The sequence below is a fragment of the Haemaphysalis longicornis genome, unplaced genomic scaffold (genome assembly GCF_048455015.1).
Source record: "Haemaphysalis longicornis isolate Haplotype H1 unplaced genomic scaffold, Haemaphysalis longicornis Haplotype H1 scaffold_1, whole genome shotgun sequence".
Taxonomy (NCBI): domain Eukaryota; kingdom Metazoa; phylum Arthropoda; class Arachnida; order Ixodida; family Ixodidae; genus Haemaphysalis; species Haemaphysalis longicornis.
The window spans coordinates 106,252,075-106,269,564 of record NW_027526203.1 but is presented as its reverse complement, the minus strand read 5'-3'; the positions used below and the strand labels follow the sequence as shown (position 1 = coordinate 106,269,564).

Here is a 17,490-nt window from a genome sequence, read left to right as displayed (position 1 = left end):
TGTTGGAGTGCTTTGCGAGACTATCACATTGCCCGAGAATGGGCTCGTGCACGCGCGGGGCGCGCAGTGTTTCGCAAAATGGGGCATGCCCGACTCTCCGGAAAACATAAAGCGATTCCGGAGCTAAAATCGTTCGCTCGGAGACGTTCACGAAAGCTTGCCGAAAGTCAGACGAGAGACTCCAAAGTGCGCAGGATGTCACGTCGGCCGGAGTGGCAAAGCGCAGTTTCCGCCACTGCAACTTCCCATCTTGTGGGCTCAAAGAACGGTAGATTCCCCTCAATCTCAGGAAGGTCGTATTACCGCGTGTACGTCCAGCTTTGTTGCACGTGATGGCTCCGGGAGTTTCACTGATATTCTGCTTGGTGTCGTACGCCGTGTTTTGTGCCCCGCATCAGCGTCTGCGGATTTTTGTGCAAGGCTAGCATTTTGCTACGAGTTTTGGAGAAACGCGAGTGATTTCCATTGTTCTAACCTGTCATGCTGTGTGGGCATTTTCGGCTGTTCTTTTTACCCAAACTACACCGTGTTTTGCTTTGTGTGACAAAGGACAGCTCGCGTGCCGCGACGTAGGCATTCCGCCGCAAATGGTTATCGTGATATCGTAGTAGCCTTGCTGTCTGGCGCCATTCCAAACGAGCAGTCCGTTTCGTCATTCCTCTCAGCGCCTGGCGGCATACTATCCGCGATGAGCGGGAGCGCCGAAAAAACTTGTGTGCTTGGCCCGCGATGAGATGTCTCTTTGCTGCCTTCGCTGCGATGTTTTGCGACAGCTGTGCTGTTCGCTTCCCTCTTCCTCTCGGAGCTCTTCTTGGCGCGAACGTCTCGTGGAAGTCTCCAAAGTTTTGCGGTCGCCGGGGGCAGCGTGCCGCGCTCGCATCAATCCCTAAAAGGCAATAGCCGGGACGGAGAAGCCGGCCGGATTTCTTCATTTCCATTCCATTTCGCGATGGCCCGCTCCCCCGGCACCCGGACTGATATTGCCCAAGTGCGTAGCGAACCACCCCATCCCGCGAGCCCTCCTTCTGCGGAAAGGGCGGAAAGGAAAAAAAGCGCATTGTTGTTTTTGTTATGCCCCAACAAAGCGATGGAGTGCTGCTTCTCATTGCGTTTAGTTCCCTCTGGCAATATTTCGGCGAGCGTTTCTTCTTTGCAGCGCCTCCTCCTTTTTCGTGCCGTGGCTTTTGCGGGCCTATTAGTTTTCGCCTCTGCCAGGACTCGCCATCGCTGTGACCACGTATCCCCACGTTGCGCGTCCACCCTATGCACATCGAAGACCAGTGTGATCAGCACGAGGCCTAATAGACGTTTCAGTGTACCGTTCTCTGCGTCTGACGCCGTTCCCGCGGCTTGCATTAAATGAGGCCTGTAGAGCGGGAATCGCAGCGACACGTGGCGCCGATGAGGCTTGCTCGACAAGTTCTCGCCGCAACCGTTGGGAAATGAACTTCCATTCGTCCGTCCGTTCCTTTATTCGTGCGTTGTTTGGTGTTTCTCCTATTCATACTCGCACCGCGTGTGGTACCAAGTAAGTGTGCGCTGGCGACGCTGTCGTGTTGTGCACATCAAGCGTGCGTGTGTGACAACGAAAGTGAGCGGCGGGTGAGTGCGGAAATTGATCTGCGGTGGCTTCTGTAGGTGCAGGCTGCCCCACATCCTTCGTAGGAGGAGCTGCGTAAGACAACACGTGCCTCTACCGCAGCTTGGAGCGCCGCCCGCGTGCCGTGAAAGTTTGCCTCTGCCCAGAATTTGACGCGCACGTCGGGGGCTCTGCGTTGTTGGAAGTGGCGCACCGTCATTTCGGGAAGGCAACCAAGGTGTGTCCCTCTGCGGTTGCCACGGGAAACTTGCAATGACCGCGCGTTACGCTGGCTTCTGGTCATTATTATTGCTACCTTCATTCGACATCGCCGCATCCATGCCTCGCCATTACTACTAGCTGTTATGGCCGAAAATGTCGCGCATCAATTTTCGAGCTGGAACTAATTTGCTGGATTCCACAGTGCTGGCTTATCCATCCACGGGCGGTCATAGTGCGCGCGCCCAGTTACACCAACCCATCCGCTTCGTCGAGCCAACGACGAGATTGGCCGCGGATTGTTTGCCTGATTCGTTCTCCTTCAGTCTCACAATGTTCCGTCGTCTTCCGTTTTGGTCCTGGAAGGCGGTTTGTTTCCGCCGCGTTGTTGGCTGCCCGGTCTACTGCTTTCACCAACCTTTCCCTTTTTTTGCCTGCCCCGCTGGCCAGTTTTCGCGAAGGCGTTGAGCCCCCCGTAACCCGCGTTTGTCTCAACGAGCGCCGCAGAGGAGGAGACCACGCGCATCGGCGCCCGTCTCGCCGTTGTGTACCCTGTCGCCGAGATCAGTTTCTCGCACCCGACAGCACTCGCTGCCGTGCTCGGCGACGCCTTCGACACCTCCGCGCCGGTGCCCCGGCGTTCCTCCTGTCGTGGCCTGTCGTATAAAAGGCCCGGGTCGCGCTCTCCGCCCGACCAGCGGGCTTGGCGGGCAGCGTGCCTACACACGTGAGTGGGGCCTGGCTTGATCGCGATTGATGTGCCGTATAATTTTTTTCCAGAAGGCGACCCGACGGGCAGTGGCCATTCCTCGCAGGCAGGGGAGAAGAAAGCCAAAGTGGGCAAGGTTAGGCGCGATGACGCGCCTTCGGTGGTGAGCGCGCGGGGCATCTCCGGGTGCCGCTTCTCCCGGCCCGCATCCTCCCGGCCCTCGTGTCTTCGCCCGATTTCCAAGACGAGCCGTCCAATTTTGGCGAAAGCTTTTCACTGTCTCTTGGCCCGCGCGCACGGAGTGTCCCGAAGCGGCCGAGGTTGTCCTCCCTGGCTTTCCACTTGCCAAGGGCGGGGTAGATGTTGACAAGAAAATAAATAATCGCGCGCCAAACAACGCCGCTGCGTTGACGAAATGTTGTTTTCCAGGGCAGAAACTAAAAGGAAGGTGGCAGTCTGCGAACTTTCGAGTGTACCGCTCTGTATCTATTTCATTCGGGGGTGTATGAGTTAGCAGGGCTGCGCTGTGTCGCCTTCTACACTAATGAAATCCGAGAGAGCAGCGTGGAAAAGATATAGAAAGAGCTACGCGGTGCATTTATTTTAGAGCTGACAGGCAACGCGCCGCGCGCTGTTGACAAATTGAGACGCCTCCCTGATGCTTTCCTTGATCGGGTTTTGTCAGATCGGCTTCCGACGACGTCTGGGTTGCGTCCGTTTGTTTGCGCGTCGCTTGGAAGGGAGCGGGCGGGGGGATTTGTTTATTTCGTGTCCTATTTTTGCAACGCCGGGCACTTTTTCTCCGTCAGATTTCATTGATCGCGCCTAAATGCTGGCGTCGCGTACGATTAACTTACGTGAGCACAGTGTGGCTTAGACGGCCCCAGCACGCTTTTCGCTTCTCATTCACACGTAAGAAAACGCACGTAGAAGTATCTACGGAAACATATTTCCACGCTAATTAAAGGAAACTTCTCGCGAGACACCACGACTCCCTGCAAGCGTTGAAATCTGAAATTTATATTTTGATATCTATTGCTTGGCGGTCGCCCGCAGAGCCAGCGCAATTGGCCCGTCCTCTAATTGGAGAGCGTTTCGTCTGGGAATATTGTTACGGGACATTTCCAGTCCTCGACTACATATTACTGGGGTGTTTGCCCAAGTCTTCTTTCTGGGCGCTGTCTCTGCGGGCCCACCGAAGGCACCGTGAAGGCACTTTTTTGGCCGCTGGAGTTTGCAAGAAAGCGTGGCCTTTTGGAGTCCGCTGTGGCTGTAGCAGACTATGTGGCAAGCAGGACGCGACGTTGGTGGGTGTCGGTAAGCGATCACGGGCGGATCATGAAAGCGCCACGCAAGGCTGTGGAGGCGCCTGCACTGGGCGCGTGCTTCGAGGGGACGGCACCGAAGGAGGGAGAGCTCCTCCGGGAAGCGGGGACCGAAGCCAAGGCTCTGGCGTCGCGGGCTCGGGGACGACGACGGGGAGACGGCGGCTGCTCCATTAGCCCATCCGGCGCTGCAGCCTTTTCGGTGGCCAAATCAATGCCGGCTGAGGGAAGAAGGCGAGTGCTTTCTCTAGCGCCTTTCTCATTCAAAGTGGGGCTGGCTCCCCGGCCGGATAGGGAAAGTACCCTTGCTTATATTGCCACAGACGCCACCGCTAAGGACGGGGAGGGACTCGCCTTCTCTGCCGGTTTTGCTGCTGCTGCGGCTGCTTTTGTGCGCCAGGAAGGGATCCGTATTCTGCGTTTCTCTGCGCCGACCCAGGGCAGCGCTACTCCCATCTCCGTTCACGCTAGGCTTTGCTTGGCTGATGGTGCCTCTGAGCGGCCAAGCCGTGACTACTTTTCCCGCCGCCGTTCTTCATTCACTTTCGCTCCCTCGAGGCACGCTGTTGCGTCACCCCGATTCCTTTCCGACGCTTGCTTGTTTTGCTTTAGCACCTGTGAAGCACGCGCTCTCAGTGCCTCGTCTTTGTGTGCTGGGGTCGAACGAGGTGGTGGGCTTCGGTCCCCGACAGCCCGAATGTTGTCGTGCGGCTTGCGTTTCTCGGATCGAGTATCTGCACGAAACGCATGGTTTCGTCGCGAGGGAGTTGTTAATTTTGTGCTACGTCAGTGCGTAAAGTAGCCGTAGCTGCGAGCTTTCTCGGCCGCTTACAAGTTTAGTCCATGCGCCACTTTGCTGGCTGATTTGCCGGCGTAGGCTGGGACGACGCGTGCCGTCAGTTTCGTGGGGCGACCTCCACTTCGGCGTCTCCTCAGAGAGCCCTCTTTCCGGTTTTCACCCACCGGTGTATAGCGCTGTGTCGCAAAGCTCGAGAAAGTGCGTTGCCAGCGTCGATGCGGACTCCTGGGCACGGAATTTTCCATCGCCCACTCGTTCGCCCGCTTTTCCTGCACATGACCGAGGCCGCGCAGTCAACGTGCGTGCTAAATACTCTGTTTACAAGGACGGCCTATTTCATGGGATGCGCAGTACCTTTGCAATTACGGCTGCGGAAGCACTACTAGGACTAAATCCAATTTGGTACTACTACTATTAATGACAGTAACGATGGGGATGTTGCGTACTCGCATCTGAATACATCTTTACGCCAAGAAACTCTTGTCGTCTCAGGGCTGTTTCTTTGTGCTAATTGGGACTTAAATGCCGCGAGATTTGGCGGCTCACAATTTTACGTACTTTTCGCGGTGACTCCATACGCCTCGAGCTTCGCCATCACTGCGCCGTTTGCCGCAGCTTCTCCGCGGGGTTCACGGGATGTGCGCTGCGTGGCTGATAAGAGCTCGTGCAGTGTTTTGGTTCTGTTTCGCTTCTTTTCGCCTTTCCGCGCCCTAAAAAGAACTTGTTATGGTGACGTCTGTTAGCAAAGAGTACGTTTAGGTCACAGAAAAAGCAGCTGCGTCTTCGTAGAGTACTCGATCACCTGCAAGATCTACCCGGGGACACAGTTCTGCGCGCTTCGTCGCCGCACTTTCGGGCGTCGGCGACGGTAGCAGCATATCACCCCTGTCACCTCCAAATACATCAGGCACAAATGAATTCTACTGTCGCCTCGTTTAGACCTGATACTGGCACAGTGAGAGGTTGGCTTCATTTTGCAGCGTGGACAACGAATGCGGCTTCGTTTCGAATAAATACGTCGCAGAAAAATATGTTTCGGGGATGTGATTAGCCAATCCCGGACAATAACTTATGCATTTTATCAGACTATAAACCATGCGAAAATGCTAAGTATATTCCAAGTCTGTACGTCGTTAAATGTGTGCCCACACACGCCTTATATCAAGAACCAAGGCAATCTTATATGAAACCACGGAAAAATACATGCTGTGCAAGTGCGGAAGAAACATAATAGCTCTAACGGAAATATAAACAAAATGCAGTGCACCTTCTGACATACGTTCGTCGAAACTTAAGCCAGGTAATGCCCGCCCACCTCACCAACTATACGCGAAATGCACTGCTATTTCGCGAGACATAGGAGGGGGGGGGGGGGGGCGCTGTGTACGAATCCGGAGAGGTATCAAGCAACGTACGTTTTAATAATCACACGCACACAAATCTCGCGTTCACTGTTGTTTTGTTTTTCGACTTCAACGAACGATCGTTCGGTGGACACATTTTTGGAAGTATACAGGGTGGGCATGCAGTTCATAAGCGATGAAAAGTGTCGTTGGAGGAGTGTGGCATGGGATAAGGCCCTCTGATTTCAGTTTCTCCTTCATTCTGCAAGCTCCCTGTGCCATGTGACGATATTTCGAAGAATGGTTTAGTCGCGGCGCAGATAATATATGCTAGGCCCGTCTGCGCGCAGGTCCCACAGGATATATGTTGCAGATGAATGTTTGCGGGCGCTCACCTCACGACAAGACGACTCCTTGTTGTGTGCTGATCCCCGAGTATAATTCTGCATTATCCATCGTACTTACGTTGAATATTCCCGAAATTAACATACATTGGCTTCTAAATGGTGTTGATCAAAATTAACACACATTGGCTTCTAAATGGTGTTGATCAATATCTGAGGTATATTATTGGCAAAAATAACTGGCGGGCTGTCAGGTATGAGTGTTCCGCTGAATATGTAAGCGCGCAAAACTGGTTTACATCGTAGTGTATACCCGTAGCATGAACATCTTAGGAACCGGTGGTTACGGAGACACTGCTAGTAAATTTAGGGCAGTGTAACTACAATCAGGTCCATGCATACGCCGGTTCCGCGACGCTGGCCTGTGACACACACCTGGCGCTTATACAGACCGAATATACCACACTAAGATCGCGTCAGAAACATTTACACTCTCGTAAACACACCCCATTTGCGAACAGAGTGACCGCTCCACATAAACATGGATTTCCAACGCCCGCAAACGCTAAATGTCAGTCGACAACATGCCGCAAAAGCGACAGTGGAGAGCGACACGAAGACTCCCGCGCCTGCTTTCGAAACGGGCCGCTAGGGGGATTTCAGTGGCGCCCCTACAGGCCGCGCTCGAGGCGTATAGTTACCATTTCTGCACCCCCCCCCCCTTTTTTTTTTTTTTCGTACCTGGTTGCCACTACTTTGGCTACATGTTTCGGCGTGTACGCCTGTACTGCTGTGCACGATGACAGCAGTAGAGAGCGAGCGAGATCTAAGCTTCGCGCTCCTCTTCCTCTTTTCCCCCTTCCCCATTTGCAGCGGCTGGCGCGTCAGCCTACAGCATGGTGCCGACGACGCAGGGTCAGCAGGGTCCCATGATCAGCCCACCGCCGCCGGGCGCGCCGCAGGACTCCATGTACAACATGAGCATGAACGGCGGAGACTCCTACCAGAACGCAATGGGCGCCAACGTGCAATCGCAGGTACGTGCACCGCCTTCCTCGCGTGCGTGCGTTTCCGAGAGCATTTCTAGCTGCCATTCGACGGGCTTGCAATCCATCACCGACCGTGGGTAAAATCAGCCTTTGATTCGCGCCCTAGACACCGTGTTGCACATAAATTCCCTACTCCACGCCGCCACACCTCGAGTAGCCTACGGGGCCCGGGCTTGTAAGTATCCCTTTTTCGGAAAAGAAGCCGCTGTTCAAGGCCCCCGCCAAAGCCGTTTTTGTATGTCTCTTCAAACAAGAAATGCGACTGTCGTCGTCAACACGAGTGGCACAAAAATGGCCGCCGCTGTAGGGAGAAAATAAATGAAAATGCACTCGGGTTAATGAGGAATTGGTACCCGGGTGCCCAGGGCGGTATGCGAGTGCTTTACCACTGCGCGAACTCGGCACCCTGCCGGAGGGGGAACAACAATTGACCTGGTGAGTTCTGCGTGATAGGTGCGCGGGACGGCACCTGAGTAGAACAGGTTCACACGGGTAGCTCTGATGCTGCGGTGTGAATTGTGGCCAGCCGAAAATTCGCGTCAAAAGACGACGAAACGATAGCGAAGAATTACGGACAAAGACGATGTAGCCGAAGTCTTACGTAATCGCTATGCTTTCGCCTTCACAGCACATAAGCAGACAGAAGTGGCCGAAAGAAAATTGTCAACGTTTTTAAAAATCAACTACTTTTAGAACGTGGCTTACAAGCAAGCGCGTCCAGTGCGTAGATTAAGCGGCAGCCAAGTGCGCCAACCAAATATTAGTGCTTTATACATCCAGCCTAGAAACTCGCTCAAAAGATGTTTCTCACTTTGTCTGTCTGGTCATTGTTTGCGGGCTTTGGTGACGTCACTGAAGCCAAATCGCGGTTATTGGCCGGCTTCCCTTCAGCTGCAACAATGAACACTTTGGATAGTTCCCTTAAAGAAGATCGCTACATAAGCAAAACAGCGACTAGGGTCACGCAGTGCCGCCCTGTGGTGGCGATAGTCATTGCTAGAGCCACTGACTGTAGCCATAGATATCGAAGAGCTTCCAGGCACGAAAGAAAGAGTGAAAGCGTTTATCAGAAGTATTGCAGGGGGGCCTTTTAACTTGGTTGATAAATCGCGTCAGTGGGCTCTGTGAGCGTGTTAGGGTGTTGCCAACACCAAGCGATGCCGTAACTGGGTGGCCACCTACCTCGCTTCTCAGCGCAGACTGGGCAGTAACGATAAACTGTGAATCTAGTGAATTGTGTGACCCCAACTGACCAGTGGCCCGCGCAGGATTTTCGGTCCTGTTTTTTTCTCTGCGCGTGTTGCAGCGGCTATTAGAGAGTTTTGGCATAGCGGCGAGCTTCCGCAACGCTACAGCAGTGAGTTACCGGGACACTGCGCATGCGCGCGCGAGGAGGGGGAGGATGTCGTCCCTAACCGGAACAAAGGCGCGGGCTCCCTAGGTGCGGAACGGATGTGCACCTGCCCAGTCGGGCCCCGCCACCCGCCGCCGTAGCGTCAGCGGAACTTTCTTGGCGCCTTTTTGGTCAGTCGTGAGGAGCAGGTGGGACGCTACTTCTTGGCACGCAGCCATTGACCAGTTGCGAGGCAGGAGCACGTCATGAGGATTCGCCGCACTGCTTCTTGTATTCGTCGGCCTCCCATATGGGAGGGCCAGTGTTGCGAGTCTGCGTATTTTATCACTGCTTCAATGGGGTTAGCGTGGGATCACCTCTTTTTTCGCTTGTATAACTTTGTCGGAAGGCGAATCTCTCGTCCGCGCTTTCTTCCCTCAGCAGAACTCGAACTGATGTCCCGGCTGAACGGCACCGTGCACTGTTCGCGTTCGTTTCCCATAATTTGGGCACGGCTGTTCCCTCGAAATGGAGGCCGGATGACCTCTACCGAGGATATAGATCTGGTCAAGTTGAGCTGTAGTGTACCCTACCGCCAGCCAGGAAATCATACCAGTGGCGCAGTTCGGGCTGGGAAAGCGCACGGAGCAACCACGGTCTATATTTACGTGGCGACAGTGAAGGCGACAATCATTGCGGGCTCATCAAGTCAAAGAAAGGGAGCATGTGGAGCCATACCACAAGCTAGGTGCAGCGCTGTGGAGGCTACATTGTTGTCAACAGTGCGCCCACTGAGGGCGCCTAACTCGTCCTGAAGGGGGTCCTGAAAGGACACTCCCTTCTCCCCTCTCGGCAAGTGGCACCGCACGGCCCCGGCGCCTTTTGTCGCTTCCTTCGCGGTGAGTTGGGCGCCCTGAGGGGGACAACAATGTAGCCTCCACAGTGCTGCAGCTAGCTTGTGGGATGAACTATATATAGTGGCTCTAGGGGCATGTTTAGCCGAGGCGGTACGGTGTCTGTGCAGCGATTCCTCACGGAAGGGGAAGGTTCTCTTGTGTGTGTAAACTAACTTTTACTGTGCTACAGCTGTTATTGCTTCCATTTTTACTTAGTTTAATGTACGGTCCGATGATACGTTTGTGCCAATCATCCGTATCTAGTCCGCGTGTCCCTGAAAAACGCCCCATAAACGAGGTTATGCTGTGTGCATTTATTAATGAAAAACGTATCACCAATGAGGCTTTACTGTGCGTGTATATATACATATCATTTGCATATGCACATGGCGGAGTTTCTTTTCCCGAAATGAGTCGAACTCGGCAACTTTCCCCTGCCAAACAGGTTGCAACAAAATAGGTCAGATAACGCCCGGTGAACGTGTATGCAGGTCGTATTTCGTATCGGAAATGAGCCGGATCCTTTTGTGCCAGGGATCAAGGGGAGCCAAGTCCATTTTCCCTATGGGAGTGTGCTTCTGGCTTGATGTCGTCAATCAACATTGCAGCCCCACTGCTCGTGCTCTCAGTCGGGATTAAGTTATTTAAGGTATTAGGGAATAATTAAATAAGAAATTATTATCGAAAAAATTCATTACATATTTGATTACTTGCGACCGTTACGTCCCCTAGCTAACATGTAAAATATTGCATATAATTTCTTTGGCATCGTTGCATTTAGGCCCCGTAACAAAGTTTCGCCGTTTTCTCAAATTCTGTTCTGGTGGATTTGACTCAGTTCGAAGAAAAAAAAGACCTCTATATATACATATACTGTGCGGACATACGTGTGTGTATATTGTACACACAGTAGAATCTCGTTGGTGATACGTTTTTCAGGGGACAGTGAAGTCTCTCTCTCTCTCTCTCTCTCTCTCTCTCTCTCTCTCTCTCTCTCTCTCTCTCTCTCTCTCTCTCTCTCTCTCTCTCTCTCTCTCTCTCTCTCTCCTCTCTCTCTCTCTCTCTCTCTCGTGAGTGTCACGATAAATGCACTCACGAACATGCACATGTGTGACCAGATGCCGTTCCGCCCGTAATAGGCTAGGTGTTGAAGCTTAGCTGGAGCACGTTTTGTTTCCCAACTTTATTAATTGTTCAGGGGGAGCGCGGAATGCAAGGAATAAACCGGAATGACCCGCAGAATTTGATACGAAGACCAGAAATCGCACATTCGCGTCGACCTTCAAATCGCCGGAGCAATATTCTTTCCCGTCGGTTACAGCAGCTACCATCCTGGACCGTCTGGATTAAGGCGCAACCAACCAGCGAGCGGGCTCTCTGAATACAGTCGGGGAGCGTGACGATGCGATTTTGTCCTTGAATGTCCTCATACAATATTGCACGGGGCCAGTGTGTCGCATAAACGTCCGAGGATTTCGTTCGACTTGCGCAAAGTTGGTCCTCTGCAACTGGCCGGTAGCAAACAACGTAGTACGGTGGAAGCAAGATTCGCCTCGAGCTGGTCGCCGCTAGTTTCCGTCCAGTGGCAGCGCCTGCGTCGGGCAGGCAGCCGGAGCTCGTACACCTTGGAGCACTCGGCGGCGAGCGAGCGAGTAACTGCTCAGTGGCGCTGCATGGCGGACTGCAGAGGACGCTCGCCCGAGCGGCAGCGTACCTGCGGCAGAAGAGCTCCGACGAAGGACGATCGGAAGGGCGCCCTGTTGCGGCAAAGCTCCTCCGGCTTAGTGCGGCGTCCTCCTCGGCGCCAATTCGGGCAACTCCGCCAAAGCCGGCCAGCGGCGCCCGAAAGCGGATTAGCCGCCTCCCTCCGCAGAGCCATCGCGACAACCAGCGGGGCTGCTGCTCGCTTTATTATTTCGAAGCCCGCGCACAACACAAACAGGAGGCGAGCGAAAGTGAGGCAATAACAGCGCCGGTTCACTCGTGCAGCAGTCGTCGCAGCGCCCTGGGATTACGGGAGCCGACCGACTCCGGCGTTAATCCCCCGTTGCGGGTTTTTCTCCGAGCCACTGGCGGCCGGCTTCCATTAACGGCCCGACGCGCACTGGCGTTCGCTGTTTGTTTTCTCGCTGCGGTCGCCGCGCTTCTCTGCTGCTGGCAAGCCGCAGCTAACAAGCTTTCCTTTGTTGCGCGCCGCCCGCGCTGGTGCACTCGGCTGCGCGCTCTGGTCCGCAGCTAACTCGCGCCGTCCTCCCGGAGGCTTCGCTATCTCGCTCCCTCGCTAAGCAGCCGCGTTTTGTTTGTGCAAGCGCGCAGCCCTTGCTGCTGCTGCTGCTTCGCCCAACTTTCCTGCTCGGGGTTTGAGCGGCCCGAAGGGCAGGTAAACTTGCGTAATGCCAAATCTGTTCGTCCCGGAACACGGCGCTTATCGGTGCGCTGTGCGCTTCAAGCCGTGTCAGGAAGCCTTTTTGAGGATCGCTCTTTTTTTCCTCCATTCCCTGCGTAGCTTCAGCGCGTGGCGTCTAATGCTGCCCACGTGTTTCACGTTGACCTCCCCGGCGTATGCGAACTGCGCTGGTCGAAATTTATTTCCCTGTTGTGCGCGTGAGCCGTTAGAAGTTAGTGTCTACTTCGCACTTGTGCGGAAATGCCCGTCGACGAAATTCTCAACGCGGCGGCGCCGTGAAGTCGCTTGTTTTGTCTTTGCTGCCGCGGGGGGCTTTGCCTTGTCAAGGTAGCAACAGCCTTAGCACGGCAGTCGTGACGGTTGTGGTAGTCACGGTTGTTACTTTCTAAGGGAACACTTGCACGGGGCGGAGGCGCTCACTTTTCGTTCTCAGCTATCGCGTCAGTGATGTAGAAATAATGTTGGCTTGCATGCTGCCGAAGGTTTCGGACGTGCTGTCTGAACCGGCCACGTGACCGCCTTTTGGAGAGCACAGACGCCGCGAACTTCCCTAGTTTCTTGTTAAGTGACAACCTGACAGCGCGAATGTCCCAAAAGTGCACATGAACGCGAAGGAGCCGCAGCTGTCTCCGAGGCCCACGTCTTCCTCCGAGGGGGGTAGGAAAGGCGGCGTGTGTGTTGGTGTGAGTCCGCGCGTGTGCCACTTGATGCCTCGCCCTCTCGAGGAGGAGACTAACCGTGGGCTTCCACGCTTTGTTGTCTGTCCTCCCCTTCCCCCTGCCCGACACACTCCGCTAGCTCTGCAATTTGGAGACGTGGGCCTGAGGCAGCGGCGGCGGCGATCGTTGATGATGGCTCGCGGGATGAAGCTCGCCCCTGCTCTTTGTAAGCTCTCTCTCTCTCCCCCACTGGGACCGCGCGCGTGACGCGATCGCCGCGTTCTAGGGGCTTTTTTTCCCCCCCTCCCCCGTAGTCAGCACGTGATGCTAGCGCGAGGTCGATGGCGCCTGACACGTAGAATCGGGAGGCCTGGTGAACGGTACCGCGTTTGACCTCTTCCGCTCGTGAACCAGCCCCGGCTCTTCTCATCAGCCGCCGTGGATCTCGAAAGTGCTGACTGCGGTACCCTGAGACTTTTCTCTCTCTCCCTCTCTCCTTCCCCGCTGGCGCAATCCCTTCCAGGTCCCCCACTATGCCCGCCAAAGCTAGGAACGCGCGCGCCTCGACCTGCTCGTCAGTGCCTCAGCATGTCCTCTGGTACTTCTCGGAATCACTGCACGCCCTTCTGCCCTCTCTCGCACTGTTTGCCCCTGTGCCTGCTATGCTAGAACACGTCTAGTCATTTCAAGGTCTGCACTTGCCACAGTTGAGAGTTTAAATTGGGGGGGACTTGAAGGTAAAGCCTTTCATGCCTTCGATGGCGATAAAGAACAGCGTTTGGTGAGCACGCGCGAATGTTTCTGCAAAGTGTCTTTCCGGTTGGGAGAACCTGCAACCGGGTCTTTCTCATAAATGCACCTACGGGAGGCAGTGCCCTACAAGCGGAGGAGAAATGTGCTTGAGCTCTGTAACTACTTGAACTGCCTAAGTAGCCCGTGTTCTGGTTCCTTCTAACGACACCTGCACATGCTTAAGAGTTCGAGCCCCTACAAGCACGTTGTTCTGCGTCCTTTTGTGGGGCACACAGTCTGCTTGATGCATTTTCAGTCATTCTTGGTGCAGTCGCCCCTTATTTTTGCCTTCTCTAATGTCTGTGCGGGCGGGGCCTTCACTGCTTGGTATCTGCATGTGACGGTTCGCTGCGTGCGTGTCTTCCTCAGTGTTTGATTGCGCATAACGCCGTTTTTTTTTTTTTAAGTTGCCAACTTTTGTCTGTCGCCTGCATAACCATGAGCGCTATTCATTTTTAGCCATGTGGTACAGTTTCAGTTACATGGTACAGTTTTCAATCACGTGCCACAGCGCTTATTCTCTGGCTTGCTGCATTCTGTTCCCTCGCCATTTTCACAGTTCGGGAACCAAGGTCTCGCTGTATGTTCTAGCACCTTAACCTACTCAGGATTGCCAACTTATTTCTTCATTGTGCGACCAGTACATATTTAGCTACAGGTAACCGCAGCTTTTCACAGCTGCTGCTACCTGTAGCTTTGTGCGTTTGCATAAGGGAGTTCTACATTTTTGTGTGTATCCCTGTCGCTGTGCAGAAGCTTATTGCTGCAAGTAGCCACAGTTAAACGTGTAGCTGTAGCTACTTGCTGCTTTCAAAACTGACAACTTGTTGCTCTGAGCTTGTGTTGAACTTGCCTTGCTTTGTCTCGGTTGTACACGTTGCTCGTAGTCGCGAGAAGTAACGTCGCAGTGGGCCAATTCTAGTTGGCGATGGCCGGAGAAGTCTTGCTTCTGTTTTGCCCCTGCCTTGCCCCTTTATTCTGCCGGTTCACTGTCGCTATGTCAGAGGGTCTCATTGTGGGTTAGGAGATCGGCATGGCTTAATCGGCGCTGTGGGAGTCGCCGTACGTCTGAAAAGTGTGCGGTAACGGCTAAGCATGCAGTGCGGCTGAAAGTTTCATCACGACCGAGGGGTGTGACCAGTAGCGGTCCCAGAGATTGGTTTTTGGGGGGGGGAGGGGGGGGCGATTTTTTTTTTGGGGGGGGGGCGAGGCGAATAAAGAATCGCTCCTCTCCTTGCGCCAATTCTGCGGAGGTGGTGATAACCATGGAGGCGTGTGCGCGTATGCAGTGCAACCCGCTGGGATTTAACTTCGCGCAAGTGTAATGCTTAAAAAAAAACTAAAAATAAGAAACTGAGGACCTCTTTGGGGGGGGGGGGGGGGCGACCGCCCCCTTCGCCCCCCCCTTGGGACCGCCACTGGGTGTGACACGGCGGGGAGTCTCATGACAACTGAACCGCTGGGCATCACCAACAGAAAGGGCACCGGGGGGGGGGGGGGGGAGCAGTCTAAATCAGTCCATAGTCCGCCACCCCCCCCCCCCCCCCCCCGGAGCGAAATTATAGTCCTGGCGTGAGTATGCCAGGTGAAACCCCTTTGTTTGGTTAATTACTGCATGCAATTTAACATCACTTGGTCGGCTAAAATTCAGTTCACTTGCAACGCTGTAATTGTAGCAGCGTTTGTTTCTCAAGTCCTAGGTGTGTTTCCAGCTACACGGAAATTTTCAAAACGCTGTGCAGCTGCTGGCACACCATAGCCGAAAATGCGTTGTGAGCTTAATGTTGAGATATTTCAGGACACCAAAAAATACGTACCCATCAAGGCATACAGAAATTCCGCCTCATTATAATCTTAATTGCACATTTCTGGGTGCCATCATGCTGGAAAATAAAATTACAAATAGAGGGTATGAGCTACCATAACTTGCTCAGTAGATTACAGAAGTTTTTTTTTTTTTTTTTTTTTTTTTTTTTTTTTTTTTTTTTTTTTTTAATGGGAGGGCGCGAAATGCTAGCAAAACCTATATTAGTGGCAAATGTATATGTCCGTGGGTCGGGAAAAATGTTAAATATCTCCCGCAGAGGTGCAAGCCAGGTCATTTGTGCTTTACGCAACTCTGTCAAATGAAAAAAAAAAAACTAAAGCAGTTTTCGAGAGTGGCTGTGGCGACCTCTTTTGACTAGTTTCAGTATCATCCTGGCGTTGATACCGAAAACAGTCAAGAGAGGGCGCCGTAGCCTATAGAGACAGTGGATTGAAAGTTCATTAATTTGGCATAATTTATACGTTAATTCGTGATTTTTTTTAAATTTTATATCGTTGTGTGCTTATTTGCGGCCTAGCATCGGCAACCTCTGTGGCAACGGCGTAGCGCTAAGATTGCCCTCAGCAATTTGCATCTGAGAAGCGTGTGCGTCTGTGGCGCAATGGGACTGACAGCGGCGAGCAAGCCATGGAGGTTCGATGCCGACCGGGGGAAGTGCGAGGCCTCGGTTTGGACGCGTGACGCCGCGTGAGTAGATGCCGTGACCCCGGACGAAGTTCGACAACAAGCCGGGCCCCTAAAGTGCCCTGCGCTCGCAGGAAAAGCAGGACAAGTCGATACGCCGCCCGAACAGAGGGTTAATGAGGGATGCGTATAACATTATGATTTTATGACCAGGCTTGCTTGTGGGACGGGGCTAATTTTCAATTGCCAGGTGAATATCCGCCGCGAGAGGTCGCCTATTCAAATTCGGGTTTCTCTTGCCGAAGCTGCACCTGGGCTATGAGGCTGGCTGAAGGGGAGGGCTGCGCAAAAGTTTAGGCCGTAGTAATTTCATAAAAGAGGGCTGCACCTAGTTATCAGGAGCGAAAGCAAGGGCTATGCAGCATTTCGTGAAAATTTGCCTTCACTTGAGATTACGCAGACAGCCGCGTAGCTATATCTGCTCGATGATTGGATTCAGCCTTTCGCCGGCGCGCCATCGGCGGCGAAGAAGCAGCCGCTAAGGCCTCGCCTAGTCACGTGGTTCGCTTGCGCTGAAGCGCACGCGCAGGTGAATCGGTCGTTCCATTCCCGCCTAGTCGAAGGGTGCAGAAGCGGCGAGGCTCCGAGCGAGCGAAGCGATAAAAAAGGCGCAGCTTGCACGCCAGCCGCTGAATGTCACTTGCGACGCGATGAATGACCTTGTAAAATGTAGGGTAGTAGGGCTTTCGCTCTAATAATTTAATCTCGCTCACACGGGCGCTTTTTGTGTTTGGTCTCCGTCAGTAAGCGCAGCCGCCACCGGTAATCGCAACCGCGATCTTGCGCCCAGCAGCGCCACACCTCAGCCAGTGAGCCAGCGAGCCAAAGATAAGGTGATCGCTAATTTGCCTTATTTCAAACCGAGTTTGAAAATTTAATTGAGTAACCCTACCGGTGCCCTCTGCAGTATGTGAGCATGTAGATGACATTACCAAACAATTACAGCGCATTGTCCAAGGCTGAACGGACGTTGATACCAAACTGCTAGTAAAAGCAATTTCGAGCATAGTAAACTGTGAATTCTGTTAGATTTGGTATGCCAGTAGTTTTAGCGGAAAGGCGGTACGTCATTTTTTTGTCTTCAGGCCTGCTTATCCGCTTCGCATTCTGAGTGCCAACAGCAACCCTGCTGCTAACGTGTTCTAGTCATGCTGCTCAAATACCGCTTTTACTTAGGAAACCGTAGTGACTTATCAAAGCTTCTGGAACATCGCTTTTCTGGAACTCTTGAGTGCGTAGCAGAAGCGCGGCAATGGGTCCAGGTGTCACTCTGAGCGGATGGTCATTCCATCAGCGATGCTCTCAAGTTGTTTCTGGTATCTAAAGCAACTTCTTTTAAGTAAATTAGCTCAGCTCAAACCCACCGATTGGCCTGAACCTACGATCTTCTCAGTCGATGTGATCTTGCGACTCCAGGTCAACATAGCAAATGGCCCGACATTCACAATCCGCCACCGGGAGGCTATTAGCTGTATAGAGACATTCCCCTCAGATCCGCTTTCTGCCGTATAGTGAAGCGCGCCA

At 53.4% G+C, this 17,490-nt stretch overlaps 1 protein-coding gene across 8 annotated transcripts in view; it reads left to right on the top strand.

The window, feature by feature from the left end:
• The window catches only part of Exd (PBX homeobox extradenticle), a 486,337-nt gene that overhangs the window by 318,531 nt on the left and 150,316 nt on the right, over positions 1 to 17,490 (top strand). For 5 of the 8 annotated variants that reach the window (XM_077706727.1, XM_077706719.1, XM_077706685.1 and 2 more), the window contains one exon: positions 7,192 to 7,355. In XM_077706727.1, the coding sequence (XP_077562853.1) occupies positions 7,192 to 7,355 (164 nt within the window). Of the gene's footprint in view, positions 1 to 7,191; positions 7,356 to 12,801; positions 12,889 to 13,185; positions 13,228 to 17,490 lie in introns of those variants that run through there. The other 3 variants (XR_013324048.1, XR_013324046.1, XM_077706715.1) reach the window with 2 other exon arrangements.